At 55.6% G+C, this 16,513-nt stretch overlaps 8 protein-coding genes across 9 annotated transcripts; 3 read left to right on the forward strand and 5 right to left on the reverse strand.

Moving 5' to 3' along the window:
• Positions 1 to 222: 222 nt before the first annotated feature.
• LMH87_006958 (uncharacterized protein) lies at positions 223 to 2,607 on the reverse strand (the record flags this gene model as incomplete). 2 transcript variants are annotated; one of them, XM_056191971.1, is made up of 2 exons in its annotated part: positions 1,031 to 1,062; positions 1,176 to 2,607. In XM_056191971.1, the coding sequence occupies 2 exons, from the start codon at positions 2,605 to 2,607 to the stop codon at positions 1,031 to 1,033; spliced, it is 1,464 nt and encodes a 487-aa protein (XP_056060238.1). The 2 variants fall into 2 exon arrangements, with proteins under 2 accessions (XP_056060237.1, XP_056060238.1); XM_056191972.1 differs by having other exon boundaries at positions 223 to 2,607.
• A 567-nt stretch (positions 2,608 to 3,174) lies between these two features.
• On the reverse strand, positions 3,175 to 4,544 carry LMH87_006959 (uncharacterized protein; the record flags this gene model as incomplete). Its single annotated transcript, XM_056191973.1, has 4 exons — positions 3,175 to 3,771; positions 3,824 to 4,145; positions 4,200 to 4,430; positions 4,510 to 4,544. The coding sequence occupies 4 exons, from the start codon at positions 4,542 to 4,544 to the stop codon at positions 3,175 to 3,177; spliced, it is 1,185 nt and encodes a 394-aa protein (XP_056060239.1).
• A 116-nt stretch (positions 4,545 to 4,660) lies between these two features.
• On the forward strand, positions 4,661 to 5,574 carry LMH87_006960 (uncharacterized protein; the record flags this gene model as incomplete). Its single annotated transcript, XM_056191974.1, has 5 exons — positions 4,661 to 4,822; positions 5,009 to 5,024; positions 5,221 to 5,280; positions 5,337 to 5,420; positions 5,552 to 5,574. The coding sequence occupies 5 exons, from the start codon at positions 4,661 to 4,663 to the stop codon at positions 5,572 to 5,574; spliced, it is 345 nt and encodes a 114-aa protein (XP_056060240.1).
• A 90-nt stretch (positions 5,575 to 5,664) lies between these two features.
• On the forward strand, positions 5,665 to 6,783 carry LMH87_006961 (uncharacterized protein; the record flags this gene model as incomplete). Its single annotated transcript, XM_056191976.1, has 1 exon — positions 5,665 to 6,783. One exon carries the CDS (start codon positions 5,665 to 5,667, stop codon positions 6,781 to 6,783), a length of 1,119 nt encoding a protein of 372 aa, XP_056060241.1.
• A 1,488-nt stretch (positions 6,784 to 8,271) lies between these two features.
• On the forward strand, positions 8,272 to 10,135 carry LMH87_006962 (uncharacterized protein; the record flags this gene model as incomplete). The annotated part of the gene is made up of 2 exons (XM_056191977.1): positions 8,272 to 8,695; positions 8,817 to 10,135. 2 exons carry the CDS (start codon positions 8,272 to 8,274, stop codon positions 10,133 to 10,135), a joined length of 1,743 nt encoding a protein of 580 aa, XP_056060242.1.
• Positions 10,136 to 10,538: 403 nt separating this feature from the next.
• On the reverse strand, positions 10,539 to 11,532 carry LMH87_006963 (uncharacterized protein; the record flags this gene model as incomplete). The annotated part of the gene is made up of 2 exons (XM_056191978.1): positions 10,539 to 11,155; positions 11,256 to 11,532. The coding sequence occupies 2 exons, from the start codon at positions 11,530 to 11,532 to the stop codon at positions 10,539 to 10,541; spliced, it is 894 nt and encodes a 297-aa protein (XP_056060243.1).
• A 637-nt stretch (positions 11,533 to 12,169) lies between these two features.
• LMH87_006964 (uncharacterized protein) lies at positions 12,170 to 13,133 on the reverse strand (the record flags this gene model as incomplete). The annotated part of the gene is made up of 4 exons (XM_056191979.1): positions 12,170 to 12,226; positions 12,288 to 12,293; positions 12,402 to 12,893; positions 13,029 to 13,133. The coding sequence occupies 4 exons, from the start codon at positions 13,131 to 13,133 to the stop codon at positions 12,170 to 12,172; spliced, it is 660 nt and encodes a 219-aa protein (XP_056060244.1).
• Positions 13,134 to 14,564: 1,431 nt separating this feature from the next.
• On the reverse strand, positions 14,565 to 16,107 carry LMH87_006965 (uncharacterized protein; the record flags this gene model as incomplete). The annotated part of the gene is made up of 2 exons (XM_056191980.1): positions 14,565 to 15,867; positions 15,932 to 16,107. 2 exons carry the CDS (start codon positions 16,105 to 16,107, stop codon positions 14,565 to 14,567), a joined length of 1,479 nt encoding a protein of 492 aa, XP_056060245.1.
• Between the last annotated feature and the right edge of the window lie 406 nt (positions 16,108 to 16,513).

Consider the following 16,513-nt stretch of genomic DNA (forward strand, 5'->3'; position numbering starts at 1 on the left):
TTCTTCTTGGGCTAAAAAGTAAACGCCCTCTTGTACAACCTTTTTATTATCTTAAATCTACATCTGTACAATACACATGGAATTTCCACACAAAGGGAATGCAAATAGTGCAGTCAAAAGTCCGCAACTCCCAGCAGAACGCACGCCGTTACTTGCACTGCCCCCTTACTTTTTTCTAATCCTTGCCGCGGCTTCTAGCGTCTAGTACGAAACAAAATCAAATCAAATCAAAGACACCGAGTTTGTCAACTTGCGCAGCCTCTGCTCCTCGGCCTCCTTTTCGTTATTTAGCCGCACCTGCTTCTTGCGCTCGTACACGGCCCGCACCGTCCTCTCAATCTGCGCCTTGCCCTCGTCGTAGTTGGCGCGCGCGAGGCGCACAACGTCCTCGATGTTCTCGGGGGTGTAGATGAAGTTCCACGTGCTCATAAAGTCGCTCTCGGCGGGAGACACGCCGGGCACCTTGTCGTTGGGCAGGAACGGCAGGTACACGACGGCGAGGCCGGCGTTGGGGTCCGTCAGCCGCCAGTGCTCGGCCTCGGAGATGGGCTGCGTGGCGGGGGAGTCCTCCTTGCTCGTGCGCTCCTCAGTGGTGCCGATCCAGACCGTGCAGTAGCCGAGGTCGCTGACCTTTTTGTCATGGTGCTCCTGCTCCTTCTGGTCCGACTTGGCCTGCTCAATCTTGGCGTCGGCCTGCGCGGTGGAGTGAGCTTCTGCGGCCTTCATCTCGGCGACGGCCTTCTTCTCGTCTTGGGGCCAGCCGACGCCGACAGGCCAACCCTTGATGCCTCTTTGGCGCGCGTAACCGTCCGCGACAGCCAGCCAGTTATCCGTCTTGATGTCAGCCGAGGCGTCAAAAGAGATGAGAATGTCAACGTCGCGGCCCGGGCGGAGTAGAGGGTAAATGGGCAGGTTGTTGGACATGCCCGCGTCCATGAGCTGGATATGCTCGTTTTCGTAAATGCTGGGCGTAGCTGTCTTGGCGAGCTTGCCGTACATTTGGTATGCGTAGTTGGGAATCGAGGCAGGGTCAATCGGATGCACCTTGGCGAGAGTCTCGTCCTGTTCTGAGATCATCTGATCGATCGCGCCAAAGCCTGTTATGGTTTTGACGATAGGCTGAACTTCTTTGTAGTAGTGGCTCAGGGTAGCGCAAAAGGCGCTTCCAAAGATACCCATCAGCAGCGGTGCGCGAATCTCGGGAAGATGAAGGCCGTGTTCCAGGGGCACGTCCTTGCCATCCTTGAACCGTCGCCCAAGAGCCCATGTGGGAATTCCGGCGCCAATCTCCTCGCAAAAGAACTCGTACGGGGTTATTTCGAACCATTGGAACCATGATTCCTTCTCGGCTTTCTCAAGTTCCTTTTTAGTGGTGCTCGAGCTCTTGGAAGGCTTGGTCTTATCCGCGCCTTCTTCTAAGCTAGGAATTTCGTGTCGAACGGCGGTGTAGATGGGAAGTGGGCGGTCGCCATCTTTTAAAATTTCTCTTTGATTGGAGATCTTGAAGTCCCGGTCATCGACACCAAGCTCGCCCCTGGGCACAAGGAATCTTGCGCCTAGAAGCAGACCGTAAATATCAACGAGACCAAAGTCGGCGTTCTCATCGCCGCGAATCTTTTCAATGACACCGCTCAGCAGAGGTCGGGAGGTTGGAAGGGAAGTAAACGCCTGCAAGGCAACAGGGGGATAGGCAATATGAGTAGAAGTGCGAGCCTTGAGATGCTCCAGAAGTGATGGGATGCTCCCCTTGTTGAAGGACGTCAGGTAAAGAAGCTGAAGCCAGCAAGAGCCACTGACACCCGCAGTGTAAGTGGCACAGTCAAAGAGGCCATCCTCTGTGGCAGCGAGAAGCGAGCCGGTTCCAGCAATCAGAGCACGGAGACCACCGCCAGAGCCGCACATGGCAATGGTAGGGATATCATCAGGGTGAATGTCCTTTTCGTCAATATCAAGATATTTAGCAAGGGCCTTTCTTGTCTTCTTCTTGCGGCGAGCCAGGAACTCCTTCTCGTCGGGGCACAGATCATCTGAGACACGAACCGCGGCTGTGTATTGAATTTCCGGGTGCACAGACGAGTCGTGCGCTTCTGCCCACAAGTCCTCCGCGAGAGACCCGGGCGCATCAGAGAGCTCATGCTGAAGCTTGCGAATGTAACCCGGCATCTGTCTCGACCATTCGGGCAGGATGAAGCCAACGATCTTTTCGGAAAACGCCGCCCATTCCTTGTCAGCCGCAGCAGAACGCTCCTCCAGGCCTCTGGTGAAGCTACTCCAGGCGGATTCCTCTGCTGGCTCCGTTGCGTCGTCGCTTTCTGGCTCGTCCTCCGATGTTCCCTCGTCTAGCTTTTGGCTGGCAGACGCGTCAACCAGATGGGCTTGGCCTTGGCTGCTCGACAGACGGCGAAAGTCTTGTGTGGGGTAGAGCATCCAGACCAAGAAGCCGCCTGCGAGAAGGGTCGTGGTGGCGGAAACGCGGCGCCGCTGCTTGGCGGCCGTGAAAAAGCCGCTGGCGAGTCTCGGCTTCAGAGGCGAGAAGCCAGCTCGGCCAACGGTTGGGCGAAGGCCCTTGGCGGCCAATCGGCCAAGAATCGGGCCTGGATGCTTCATGCTGGCGATTGAGATTGGTTGCGACGCCCTGAGGCGTACGTTTTTCTTGCCGCAGCTATGCTGTGGTGTTTACGTCGTAAGGAATTGGCGAATGGAGGAAAAAAACCTGCGACATGCAGTTTCGCGATGCGCTGATTTCGACGGCGGTCATCTACACGTAGGCTAGCCGCAAAAGGCATGGACCTCCTCGCCCCTCGGTAAGGTTAGGTTGAAGCTTTTGCTGTGCAGTTCGCCGCAGGTGCTTGAGCCTTGAGCCTTGAGCCTTGAGCCTTGAGCCTTGAGCCTTGAGCCTTGAGCCTCGAGCCTGTAGCAGTTTTCTATTACAGTGAATTACGTCACTAAAACTCCACTGCAGCTGCATGTTCCAGGGGGCTCGATCGCCTAAAGTCCACTGTGGCGCTTTGACACATGCAAATCATTGTGAGGATCCAGGCACCAGGCAAAATCCAGCAAACACACATGTGTGTATTATATTTACCAACGGTTGTCAGACTGTGTAAACTCCGTTGCTGTTTTTATATGAGATCAACTCAGGCCCTCCAGTCGCTGCAGCACTCATCGCTATATTTACTCTCCGCTGGCACTCACCGCTGCTTTGCGACCAACCATCAGGTACATTGGTGTGAATAGCTTCTCCCTGCCGCCCTTCACCAGCGCGTCGGCCGCTTGACCCAAGCTATCGGCCGTCTTCCTGGTTCCCGGCGGCGCGATGCGAAGCGTCTCCAAAAGTCCAAAAATGCTATGCGCCACAACACGGCCCCAGCGGTTCATGCGCATCACGGTCAAGGCATCCCAGATCGTTGTAGCGTAGCGCAAGTCGCTTCCAAGCGGCCAATACCAGGGTGGTGAAGCGCTGTTGACGTCTTCTGCCAGGTCTCGGCTGATCTGCAGCTCGAACCCTGCCGCCTCCATGGCCTTTTTGCCGTCGGAAATCTTGAAGAGGTGCGCAATGCCGTCACCCTGCTCAATGTCCAGCCGAAGCTTGCGGTGCTCCATGTTGTCATTGTCGTAGACATCCGTCATGAGCCATTCGTACACACCAAAGACACCACCAGGCTTCAATACTCGGAAGATCTCAGTGTATACGTCCGCGAGAGATGGAGCGTGGCACGTGGCTTCGATGGAGTACACTGCATCAAACGAGTTGTCCAGGAACGGGAGGCTCTGCGTCAATCGGTCAATGAATGCAGTGCATTATTTCACGGCTTTCACATACCATGAAGTCGCCTTGCACAAATTCCAAGTTATCGGCCATTTCGTGCCTCTGGGCATACATGGTAGCTCGGTCGACTTGGTACTGGTTGATGTTGATGCCGGTGACATGACAGCCAGTAAAGCTAGAGATCTGTCTAGCCGGGCCGCCAACACCGCAGCCCATGTCAAGAACCTTCATTCCACGCTTGATTCCAATTTGCGTCGCAATGAAGTGTTCGTGTCGAGCAATAGCCTGCTTGAATGGCTCGCCATATGTGAATCGACAAAAGTGAAAGGATCCGCCCCAAGCGTATTCATAAAAGTCGGTCGCGAGGTTGTAGTACCTTTATTACGTATCAGTTTTAATTGTGTAAACAGACTTGAAGAAAAACAATTACTGTCTTGTGATGCTGGCATAATCGTCTGTTCTAGACTGTCGAACTGCAGAGGTCTCGTCTTCAGCCGTCTTGTTGTCCCAGTGCTGAAAGTATTCATCAACTGCTGCAGCTCGTGCAGTCTTGTCTTTGCTCATCATGGCACGTAGCCCACCCTGTCCTTTGCTCGAGTCTCCATGCAGGGCCTTGTCAAAGGCAGAATTCCTGGCATCGTCGACTCGTAACAAAGCTTGACTGCTCATTTTAGCCTGTATATTGGCGACGGAAAAAGATGGTATATAAAGGTGGGAGAAGAGAGAAGATGAGACTCTACATCTGGACTGGCAAGTGTCTTAGTTCGCAACACATTCTGCTCCTTTATATACGTTTGCATCTGTGCTCGTCTGCAGAGATACAGCATACGAATACGAACCGAGTTTGACCCGCCACTCTAAAGCAGAGATTAAGGCTGCTTGAGACGAGCAATGATTCTTGATTTCATTGGCTGCCGTGGACTTGTATTCGCCGCATGCCCCATCGATTATTGGTGCTTCCTGGCTGTGCTGCTGCAGCCACTGCATACGCGTAACAAGGAGCAAATCCTGAAGCGGACATTCAACCGCTCCATTGCAGATCATCTGCTTCGAGTTCGTATAAAGCGGCGGTGGCATCATTGATTAGGTACATTTTGGGCATCGGCCCTTTGCAGCCAAGACAGTAAGCTCCCGTTATTGTGATTGCGGGTATTCAAACCTCAAGCGACAGGTTGGAGTTGGTGGAAGCTTTGCCTGCCAAGTGGATGATCAAAAAAAGGCGCCGCTCTCTCGCGGAAGGAGGGACTTGTTGACTGTAAGTAATTGGTAGGAAGTTTAATGTTGGCTTTTTTCTTTCTTTCTTCATCATTCTCGCTCTCACCTTCACTCATCTTTTTTCATCTTTTCTCATCTTTTCCCATCTTATTTCTGCCCTTTTTTTCTCTCTTTTTTTCTTCGCCCTTTTTCTCCATCGTTATTCCTGTTTCTTTCCAGCATTTAATGGCGACCAGTCTCTTTTAGCTGCTTGCTAGTCGCATTACAGCCAGCCAGGGTGGAGCAGTGCCTAGGCGGTGAGTACAATACGGATTTTATCTGGCAGAATAACCACTTTTCTTTCCTCGCGCAGACCTTTGGACGAGTACATCTACATCTTCGATTGACGACTCTGGAACATTATTCGTGAGCTTGCGGACAGCGCGAAATCTTAGAGGTTAGTTTTGAGTTGATCCCTGAGTTTGGCAGCGCAGGCTGCCCACTCAAGGGCGCCTAGGGTGCTGGCAAGAATTTGACTGCCCCGCCAACTGAGGCGCAAATCTCGAACAATTACTCACACCTGGGCAGACAGGAAAAGAGTCATCCTTTGAACGATTGACAAATAATTCGTTCGTCGCCATCAAATCTAAATTTGATCGCCAGTTATTTTCACAGCGTTCCTTCGCGATTCAACCGCCAAAATGAGCGAGGCCGACATTGCGAACAAGGCCGCCGAGGCTGTCGAGGCTGTCGAGCAGCCTGCTGCTGCTGCTCCCGAAGCCGCTCCCGAAGCTGCTCCTGAAGCTACCACTGAAGCCGCCGAGACGACTGCCGCTGCTACCAACGGTCAAGACGATAAGAAGATCATCAAGACCACGGCCAAGATTGACCACGACAACCGCCAGAAGAACAACAAGTTCGACCCCAGCACCCGCGAGGTATCGGACGACCCCGTCGCCATCCGCAAGCAGGTCGAGTTCTACTTTGGCGACTGGAACTTCCCTCAGGACAAATTCATGTGGGAGAGCTGCGGAGGCGCCGAGAACAAGCCCATCGCCGTCGAGAAGATTCACTCCTTCAAGCGCATGCGCACCTTCCAGCCTTACAGCGCCGTTGTCGCTGCACTGCGCGACAGCGAGTTCCTCGACGTCGAGGGCGACGAGGGCAAGGAGACGCTCAAGCGCAAGGTTCCCTATCAACCCATGGCCAACGCGCGCGCTAAGAACGAAGCCGCAACCATTTACGTCAAGGGCTTTGGCGACGAGACGCCCGAAACGCAGTTCGACCTGGAGAGCTTCTTTGCGCAGTATGGCGATGTCAAGGGCTTGAAGCTGCGCCGCACCCCCGAAGGCCTGTTCAAGGGCTCCGTCTTTGTCACCTTTGTCAACGAGGAGGCCGCCAAGGACTTTGTTGGCAAGGAGCCCGCCCCCAAGTGGAAGGAACACGACCTGAAGATCATGACAAAGCAGGCATACTGCGAAGAGAAGAGCGATCTCATCCGTTCTGGCAAGCTGGAGCCCAGTAGCACGACCAGCAAGAAGTTTTTCGAGGGGCAAGAAGGCGGTGGTCGCCGCAACGGTGGCGGCCCGCGCGACCAGGACGACTGGAAAAAGCGCAGGGAGCACGACCAGAAGAACGGTTTCCGTGGTGGACGCGGCGGCCGTGGTGGCCGTGGTGGTCGCGGCGGTCGCGGCCGTGGTGGTGGCTTCCGCGGTGGTCGTCGCGATAACGAAGATCGCGGCAACAAGCGTTCGCGCGAGGACGACAACGGTGGCGAGGAGCGCTCCGCCAAGAAGGTCGATACCAAGGACGAGGCGTAAACTGCGGACTATCAAACAGGAAAAAACAACTACATATTATACTTGCAAGCTGAAAGGGATGACTGGAACGACAAGGAGAAGAGTGAGAGGCAACAACTAGCATGTAGAGTGGCAAACAAGTGTAAATGGCGTTTTACTGGTTTCCATTTTTTGTTGGCTTTTTTATGGGCTTTTTTATCATGTCATATTTTTGCAAACCCCGAGAAAAGTATAGGAAAGAACTTGGCAAAATTATACCTGATCCTGACGATGTGATGCTTCGTTACCAGGCTGTGCACACGGCGAAGGAATGGTTAATGCGTAGAGCACTTCCGTACCGATACGGCGCCGACCAATGTACAAGCGCCGTTCCCATGCAGGCAACTTTTCTCAATATTACCATGCAGACGGACCGGCTCAGATTCCTCCACACGAGAGATAATGTGTGAGTTGTATGGTCGGCGCGGATATTGGTCCCGGGCGGCCTATCGTCAGCGTCAGACGGTAAAAGCCTGGCCTCTGTGGTTCCTGTTTTTGTCTGGTCTGCAGGCTACTTTTAAGAAACCGAAGAGGCCGGAAAGTCCGCGGGCTGGTGGAGACGGCAAGCCGGCGCCGTATCGGCCGAGTGGAGGCGACATGACTGTATTTTTTCTGTCCTTCTTTGCCTCCTGCTTCTTGGCGATGGCCCGGACCACATTTTACTAGTCCCATAGCTGGCTGATGCGTCACTTTAATATCTGCAATGCTACGGATATATGTGTGAAGAAAAAATATAACGGTGACCGCTTTGGTGGGAATGCTGTGGTTCACTGGTGGGCGTTTGCGGTAGCTGTTCGCAACCCAGCGGCTTTCCCCTTTTGGGCGCTTCCGGAACAAAAGACGATGAGACATGTTCCGCCCAATGCCAGGGTAACAATTGGCAACGACTCGCAGCCCGGAACTGACTACGCGAACAATCGAGCCGCGGGGTACGACAGCCGTCTTGCCATCTCATACCGATATTTACGACCTCGAGTTGCTTTTAGTTCGCTGCTGCGTGGCCGCCCACACACACACCCAAGGCCCTGTCACTAGTCCGCGGAGGTCCAGTCATTTCGGGATCGTCATCCAGTTTGTCGGTCTGGGAAAGGCCAGGGCAGGGTCTATTCCCGGTTTGGCTTCCCCATTTGAAGTCCATTAACTCCATCTTCGGCATTCTCTGCCGTGGTGCGTATTATTAGCCTATTCAATAATATTTTTTTTTGCACTGCTTGTCAAAAGCGTCACTACTCCCCTCCCACCTACACCTCCCCACTCGACTTACTTCGTTGACGTCGCATCCTAACAAGACTCTTTCTGCAACACTAATTCTCGACACCTAACATTCCATTTCCCGTTTACCGTTTGGCTTGGTTTCTTTCATCGAGAAAGCATTGACTCTCCATGTCTTACCTGCAACGGTCTCCTTTCGCAGCACCTCGCGTGTAAGACGTTTTTCAAACATCAAACCACACCCACATCACCACAACCATGACGGCAGCCGCCGCCGCCACCGATCCGGAAAAGGCAGATCTGCCGCCGCCGCAGAGACCCCGCGACAGCTATGATCCGGAAAAACATGAGCGTCCGGCCACGCTCTCGAGCAGCAGCGACGACGACCACCATGATGACGCCGAGGATCATGGCAGCGACGCCGCTTCGTCGAGGGCTGGACGGTCGCTGTCGCGCGCCGCCTCGGCCGCGTCCCGCACGTCGCACCTTTCTCGCACCGTCTCGGAAGTCCGCGACGGCATGCTGAACCAGCGTGACCTCGAGATTGGCGAGGAGAGCGATGGCAGTCAGAGCAAGGAGCGGCAGACCCAGGATCCGAACTTGGTGACGTGGGACGGTCCTGACGACAAGGAAAACCCGAAAAACTGGTCCCTCAATAAGAAATGGATAGACGTCCTTCTCGGTACGCTGTTTCCTTTGGTGTCAAGCACAAGATGTAGCAAATAGGTCGCATCATGTGCTTCTACACACACAGCACACCCCCAGCATGACCAAGTACAGAAACTTGACTAACACACAGACAGTCTCACTCTTCACCTTCATCTCCCCAATCTCTTCATCTATGGTGGCCCCGGGTCTCCCTGCTATTGGCAAGGACCTGCACATTGAAGGACGTACCGAGCAGGTGCTCGTCATGTCCATCTTTGTCGGCGCCTACGCCGTCGGCCCCCTGTTCTGGGGCCCCATGTCCGAGCTGTACGGGCGCATCATCATCCTGCAGAGCTCCAACGTCTGGTTCTTCTGCTTCAACCTGGGCTGCGCGCTCGCCCGCACCGAGGGCCAGATGATTGCCTTTCGTTTCCTCGCGGGCCTGGGCGGTTCCGCGCCGCTGGCCATCGGCGGCGGCATCCTGGGCGACCTCTTCACCGCGGAGCAGCGCGGCAAGGCCATGAGCGTCTACTCGCTCATGCCGCTGCTCGGCCCGGCCATTGGCCCTATCGCCGGCGGCTGGATCGCGCAGCAGACGTCGTGGCGGTGGGTGTTTTGGAGCACCACCATTGCCTGCGGCTTCATCCAGGGCCTCGGCCTCGTCCTGCTCCGCGAGACGTACGCCCCCGTGCTGCTGCACCGCAAGAAGACGCGCCTCGCCAAGGCGACGGGCAACACCAACCTGCGCACCGAGTACGACCGCCCGGACCGCACCCTGGCCCAGACGCTCGGCACCGCCCTCACCCGGCCCTTTCGCCTGCTCGGCACGCAGCTCATCGTCCAGATCCTCGCCCTCTACATGACGTACCTCTACGGCACCATCTACATTCTCTTCTCCAGCTTCCCCACGCTCTTCGCCGAGGAGTACGGCGAGCGGCCCGGCATCCAGGGCCTCAACTACATCTCCATCGGCCTCGGCTTCTTCATCGGCACCCAGGTCTGCGCCCCGCTGCAGGACCGCATTTACGCCGCCCTCAAGCGCCGGTACGTGCCCGACGGCGGGCCCGGCCGCCCCGAGTTTCGCGTCCCGCTCATGGTCCCCGGCGCCGTCCTCGTGCCCGTCGGCCTCTTCATCTACGGCTGGACTGCCGAGTACCGCACCCACTGGATCGGCCCCAACATCGGAGCCCTCTTGTTCTCCCTCGGCAGCATCATCGGCTTCCAGTGCGTCCAGGGCTACCTCGTCGACACCTACACCCGCTTCGCCGCCAGCGCCGTCGGCGCAGCCACCGTCATGCGCAGCCTCGCGGGCTTCGGCTTCCCGCTCTTTGCGCCGGAAATGTACAAGGCCCTGGGCTACGGCAAGGGTGGTACCATCCTGGCCGTGGCGGCCATTGCCATCGGCTGGCCAGCGCCTGTGCTGCTGTGGTACTTTGGCGCCAAATGGCGCGCCAAGAGCAAGTTTTCTGCGTGAGACGCCGGCTGTGCCCTTTTCATTTCATTCGTCATCAAGAAATAGAAGCAGGTAGCAACCTTTGCTTTGCGACTTGAGACGACTTTGCTGTCTCTTCTTCTTCTTCATCATCTTCATCAATATCTTGCATCCCATCATTGGACGGCGTTCTTCTTTTTTGTCCTTTTCTCTGTGGGTTAGGGTACGGTGAAAATAGACAGGTCTGGACGGTTCTTTATAAAAGACAATCGTGTCTCATACAACGGATCATGCGGTCATGTTTCGATTCATATAGTTGCATAGCTCTCACATTAAACATTTTATAATACGAGATCTAAAGTTCCGTCTTTCACCGTTTTGTGTATACCAAATTTTCATGTCTCCATCGAGCCCATAGGCAGCATCCAGGACGGGCGCAACGCACTCACGACGAGTAGTCCATGCGGCCATCGCCCACGAGCTTCCAAAACTCCTCCACAATCTCCGTCTGCCCGCCCGGCGCCCCGCGCACCGCGAGGTAGACGCGGCCCTCGACCGTCGGCTCCCAGTCGCCCGGGTTGCCGCTGACCATGCGGCCGCCGGCCTCTTCGAGGATGCACCACCCGGCGCAGACGTCCCAGGCCCAGCAGCCGCCCTCCCAGTAGAGGTCGAGCTCGCCGGCGGCGACGGAGGCGAGGTTGAGCGCCGCGGAGCCCAGCGAACGCATCGACTGCACCATGGCGCCGCCCGTCTCCGTCGAGGCGCCGAGCCGGCGAAACGTCTCGACCTTGACGTCAAAGTTGGGCCCGTCGCGCACGGAGCCCCATTCCACGCCGACGAGCGCCGTGCCGAGGCCCGTCAGCGGCCGGGGTGTGGCGGCGAGCGGCAGGCGGCGCGGCGCGGCGTCTTTGCCGCGCGTCATGAAGGCGCCCTGGCCGTGGACGGCGGTGAAGAGGAGATCCTGCCACGGGTTGTAGATGACGCCGACGCGGGGCTTGCGGTCAACGGCGAGGCCAAGCGAGATGCAGGCGTTGGGGAAGCCATGCACAAAGTTGGTGGTTCCTAACCAATGTTCCAAGTCAGAGACATGTAGCCCATTTCAATCTTGAAGAGATGACGTTGTTTCCTTGTCATGGTTCAAAATTGATTGCTAGGTACTCACCGTCAATGGGGTCCACGACAAAGGTGGGCTCCGGACCGAGCTTCATGCCGGGCTTGTACGTCTCCTCGCCCATAAACGCCACCGAGGGGAACGCGGCCGACAGCCTGCCGGCGACCATCTTCTCGACGGCCTGGTCGGCCTCGGTGACAATGTCGACGGCGTTGAGCTTGGTGCCCGAGGGGATGTCGGCCGGGTTGGCGGCCAGGATCATGCGCCCCGCCTCGTGGGCGACGGCGACCATGGTGTCGCGAACCTGCTCAAGATTGAGTTCACTCATTTTTGCCTGGTGGGTTGCCTGGTGTGCTTAGACTTGGGGAGGACGGCTTGACGGAGGAGCAAATGGAATCTCGGGAGATCGGAGACCTGCTGAGAGACGCGCCGCTGGGGAACATGCGGTCATTAAGATGGGGCTGTGTGTCCCCCGCCAACGTGGGTGATGGTGTGGCTCACAAAGGATTGGTGATGAAGTTCCACAACGCCGGCATATAATCATATTTCACCCAGCAAGATTGTGTCACTTGAGTATAGTAGAATTATGGTCATGGAATTCAGCATTTTATTTTTGTTGGCGTTGTAAGCGGTAACGTAGCCTCCTCGCCGCTTGTTCAAAGAACGGGCCGCAGCATGTTGCTCGGTAGCAGCACTGAGAAGCCGCAGAAAGGTATTCGAGCTTGCAGTTTTGCCAACGCGGTATATCGATACATGCGGGTCTTTCATTCACTTGTATTGTTGAGTGTTGGGTGTTGTGTTCCGTGGGAGAAGCCCAGACTCCATCGATGAATCTGCGTCGTCTTCGTATCCGCCTCGCAGTTCCAGGTCCGGGGAAAAAACATCAACCAGCAATGCGGTGATACACTTTCATTTTCATTGAATCCTATCCCCACATCAACATGATTCCGGCTGAGACGTCTTGCTTAAAAAAGTCCCAGATCCAGGCTGCAAATAGAAACAAACGCGTCATAACAGACAAACTACCAAAAAGCTTATAAAAATGTACAGTCTCATTTGCAAAACAATTTTCCTTCCACTCACCCTCGACTCATGCACAGTAGCACATTAGACATTCTCCCTGAACACCGAGTGACGTGAGGGGCTGCCTTTCTTGAGTCCTTGCCCTTGTCCCTGGTCCATGGGTCGTGGGCTGACGCCGCGCAAGCTGTCCGCATGCTCGTCGTCAAAGGGATTGTGGTTATGGGCGCCGGCGCCGACGGGACTCCGCGAGGGCTGGCGGCCCCTCTCGAGGTCCAGATCCTGCTCGTCGTGCTCACGGCCGGGCGTCGCGGCCAGGTTCATGTTGTAGCCGCTGCCGCCGTGGTACTCGGTGCTGGTGCGGCCGCGACCGCCGCCGCGGGCCGTTAGCTCCTCCTCGTAGTAGCCGTAGTTGTCAGCCTCGGTGCCGACGTTTGTGTCCCAGGCCTCATCGGGGTCGAGGGCGCGGTGCGCGCCGCGCGGGCCACCGGTCGCGCCGCGGTTGGACGGCTCGTACGAGCCAGCGGCGGAGCGATTGTTTCGGTTCTTGAACTTGCGGACCTGGTCGTTGAACCAACCGACGACGCCGCCCGTCGCCGGCTGCGGCGGACCGTAAGGGTTATCGCGCTTCTTCCAGGGCAGATATGACGAGACGCTCGGCGCGGGGAGCTGCGGCGACGTAAGTTGTTTGATTAGCGACGTGACACAGAGGGGGAGTTGTGCGACAAAGGGAAATCCTCCGAGGGCGCACGAGAGGACGACGAGCTGCATTGCTGCTTGGGAAAAGGGGCTGGTGGTACTTACGCCAAGTCTGCGTGCGCGATACTGCGTAAAGGCGATCCATCCCACTGCTGCCACCAGGGCGAGTACGACAATGGCAATGATGATGCCACCTGCCACCGACACCATGGTCGTCGTTGATGGCGAATAAATGTATTAAAAGAGCTGGTTGCTTGCGTTGATCGATGCTTGGGGGTTTGTTTTTTGTGGTATTTCGAGTGAGAACGAAGATGGGCAACGGTCGTGCGTTGTCGTCGATGATTGGCGTCGCGCAACTAAGCTGGCTCCTGAGGTTCTGGCCGCGACCCGGTGAGGCCGGAGTGGTGATGGTGTCGCTCAAGTCGGTGTGGTGCTTGGCAGCAATGACACGGTAATTGCCGTCCGGATGGCAGTCTCTTCGCGTCGTCTGACAAGTTCTTTTTGTGCTGTACCTTTGCGTTTCTCTGAAAGTTGCAGGGGGGGGGAGTGAGGCAGATGAAGAAGTTGGGGCGCCGCGCAGGGCTAAATATTGCTGGGCACTGGTGCTGCTGGGCTGGGGCTGACGTAGGTAGCCTTGTTTCGAAGTTGGTAACAGGTAGTTAGGTAACTACCTGTTCTTAAGTAGTAGGTAGACAGGTATGCTACGAGCGGGCTTTGTCTCGGGCTACAGTACGCGGCTGGAATAGAAAGCTTTGTCGCCAGCCAGTCTTTGATATTAAAATCAATAGAATGCATTGCACAGACAGAGACAAGTAATTGGCTGCTGAACTTTCCCAGAGCTACCTTTACCTACCTTGCTAGGCACACTGAATGCACCATGATTGCCTCTGCCCACGAGGCCACTAAAAGTCTCCAACGGCAGCCTTGCCAAGTACCCTACCTAAATAGGTACCTTGCTAGGTACGGAGTGCCTAACCTACCAAGGGGCTAGGTAGCGAAAAAAAGGCGCCTGGTGACTTGCGAGCTACTGTAAAAGAAAGAAAAAGAAACAAAGTAAACGAAAATAGGGGGAAAAAAAGATGAATGTGAAGATTCAAGAGAATATGGGAAGAATAAAGACTAAATAAGAAACTAAAAAAACAGTAGTAGGTAAAATACAAGGCATATTGCTTTGAGCGGCGTCCTTTTTAGTCACCCACTTGCCTATCAACACTGTTAGCGAGGCTCAGCTTTGTCAAAACTTATTACTGTGCCCTTTTGCATACATTGATCCTCGGGTCCAGCTAGAGAAATTACTTTGACCACACAAAGGTACCTCCTAAAGTACCCAAGGTACAATCGGCGACCGCTGCCTGCATGCTGCGGCCACTGGACATCAAAGAGCTGACGCAGCGCCTTTTAGGCTCCAGTATAACCACCAAAGAAAACAAGGCCCAATCAAGGCGGCGTCGTTGATCGTCGCCTCCTTGCATCGACTACCTTCTCAATGGGGATAAAGATGGATGCAATACTCTGCTTTATTGATGCCTAGCTCTAATAATAAAACTTTTCTTTAATGAAAAGGGAGAAAGGGACCGCCTGAGTGCTTCACTGCTCATATGCTCTTTACGGAGCTTTGTCATGGCTACCTTTTAATAGAGCTCACTCGCCGCATCGGTTCCAGTCACCTCCGCTCCTGGAAAACGACATGGACTCGACAAATTTATCCAACTTGCAGCGTCCGAGCTTATCCGCGTCACATCCGCGCAGAGGCACCACGCGCTCGTTGAGGATGATGCGCACCAGCTCCTCGTCGCTGCCGGCGCACTGCATCTTCTCCACGTACATGCGCGCACCAAACGGTACCGCGCGCGACGCCGAGTACCCGTCCAGCTGCTCAGGCGACCTGCGCTCCGTCGTCGGCAGGTCTTTGGTGCCCTCAAACAGCCGCAGTGCCGAAAACACCGTCATCATGCCATTGTCGTGGCTAAAGTCGGCGTACAGCTTGCGGTCCAGCGGGAACGTCTCCGGCGACGCGTCCAGCGTCGAGTTGGTCGACGTGTGGTCCTGCACGGGCTTGCCCGTGAGCCGCGCAATGAGCTCGTTGACGAAGCCTACGCCCTGCGAAGAGGCGAGGTCCCGGCCGGGGCCGTACACGTACCACTTCTCCAACGACTGGTAGTAGTCATAGTTGCGCCATTCGTCCTTGGAAAAGGCGCGGCAAAAGGGGGAAAGCGCAAGGTCGGGTGAGGCGACCGTCTCAAAGGGACAAAGCTCCATGAAGTAAACGGTGCTGTCAATGTCAAACTTGGCACCAGGCAGCTTCTTGCTCAGTCTCTTCTGCACCGAGGGCACCCAGATATCCTTCCACTCCTTCTGCTTCGCGCTTCCCTCCTTCTTGCCAGGGCCGTCCTCGAACAGCTTGCAGCTGCCGTGCTCCAGAGTATTGTTGTAGCCCTCCTCTTCAGGTATCACAAGGATGCGCGAGGCGAAATCGCCATCATTGCGGCCTTGAGCCTCATAGTAGCCATGAGTAAAGTTTTGAGCCGACATGATGACGCGTCCAGACCCAGAGGCTCGAACAAACGGCTCCGTCTCCGAGACCAGGTTCTTGTAGCGGTTATAGAAGAGCTTGCCCGAGTCGACCATTTCGTTCTCCCCGTACAGGGACAGGTCGTCAGGGATGAGCTCGTACTTGTAATCTTTGAAAAACTCGAAGCCTTTCGTGTATTCGGTGACTGACTCCTGCAGCTCCTTGACGAGGGCCGCATACTTCTCTCCCTTGTCGGCTGACGGTCCACGGGAACCATGGCGCGACAGAATCTGCGCAAATGTTACTTTGCATTCGGACGGGATCGCGGGATCAATCTTGGACGGCGCAGGTCCCCAGGGTGAATATTGTCCCCAGGTGCCGAGCGAGCCTGAGCAGGTCGCCGTTTTGGTGCAGCATTTGGAGGCAGAGCCACTGTTCCCGAGGCATATTAGCACGACAATTGAAACGTGTGGTGCGAGAGAGTGCATTTACGTACCCAACGGCAAGAAAGAGAGCCGCTGCAATCAAAGTCGAGCCCATCGCGAATTTGAGAAGTGTTTGCTTCGGCCTCTTGTTTGCTCCAGAATCGTCAAGGGCTTCAAACCGCACATGGTCCGGCTCGTCACCGTAGACGGCCGAGTACTTGTAGTCTATGTTGCGCTTACTGTCCATGATTGCGTCGAAAGTGCCGAGAACCAGCAACCGGCGCCGGCTTCCACACGTGCTTGAACGTAGAGCTCGGGTTGGGGGGTTTTGTGGGTGCTATCCAGCCGCGCAGCACTTGCAGAGCTTCGGTCGCCCAGAAGAGGAAGGCAATTGAGATGGACAAAAGGCGGGCGTATTCGTAGAAGTAAACAACCCACAGCGTCCGGAGAAGAAACTGAAAGCGGCTACGTTGTAGTGCCTGCACTCGCGGGGAAAATTGAGGAGTAACAAATTGTCAATGAAAAAGGGAAGAGGCGGAAAATCGTAAATAGCGCTGATGACCCAAGGTTTCAATGGCGTGGGTGGCGCTGTGGCACGGCAAATGGCTCCAATAAACAGGCTCACCGGCAGTCGGGCTCCTGGCGTTGGCTAA

Source organism: Akanthomyces muscarius, chromosome 1, assembly GCF_028009165.1.
Source record: "Akanthomyces muscarius strain Ve6 chromosome 1, whole genome shotgun sequence".
Taxonomy (NCBI): domain Eukaryota; kingdom Fungi; phylum Ascomycota; class Sordariomycetes; order Hypocreales; family Cordycipitaceae; genus Akanthomyces; species Akanthomyces muscarius.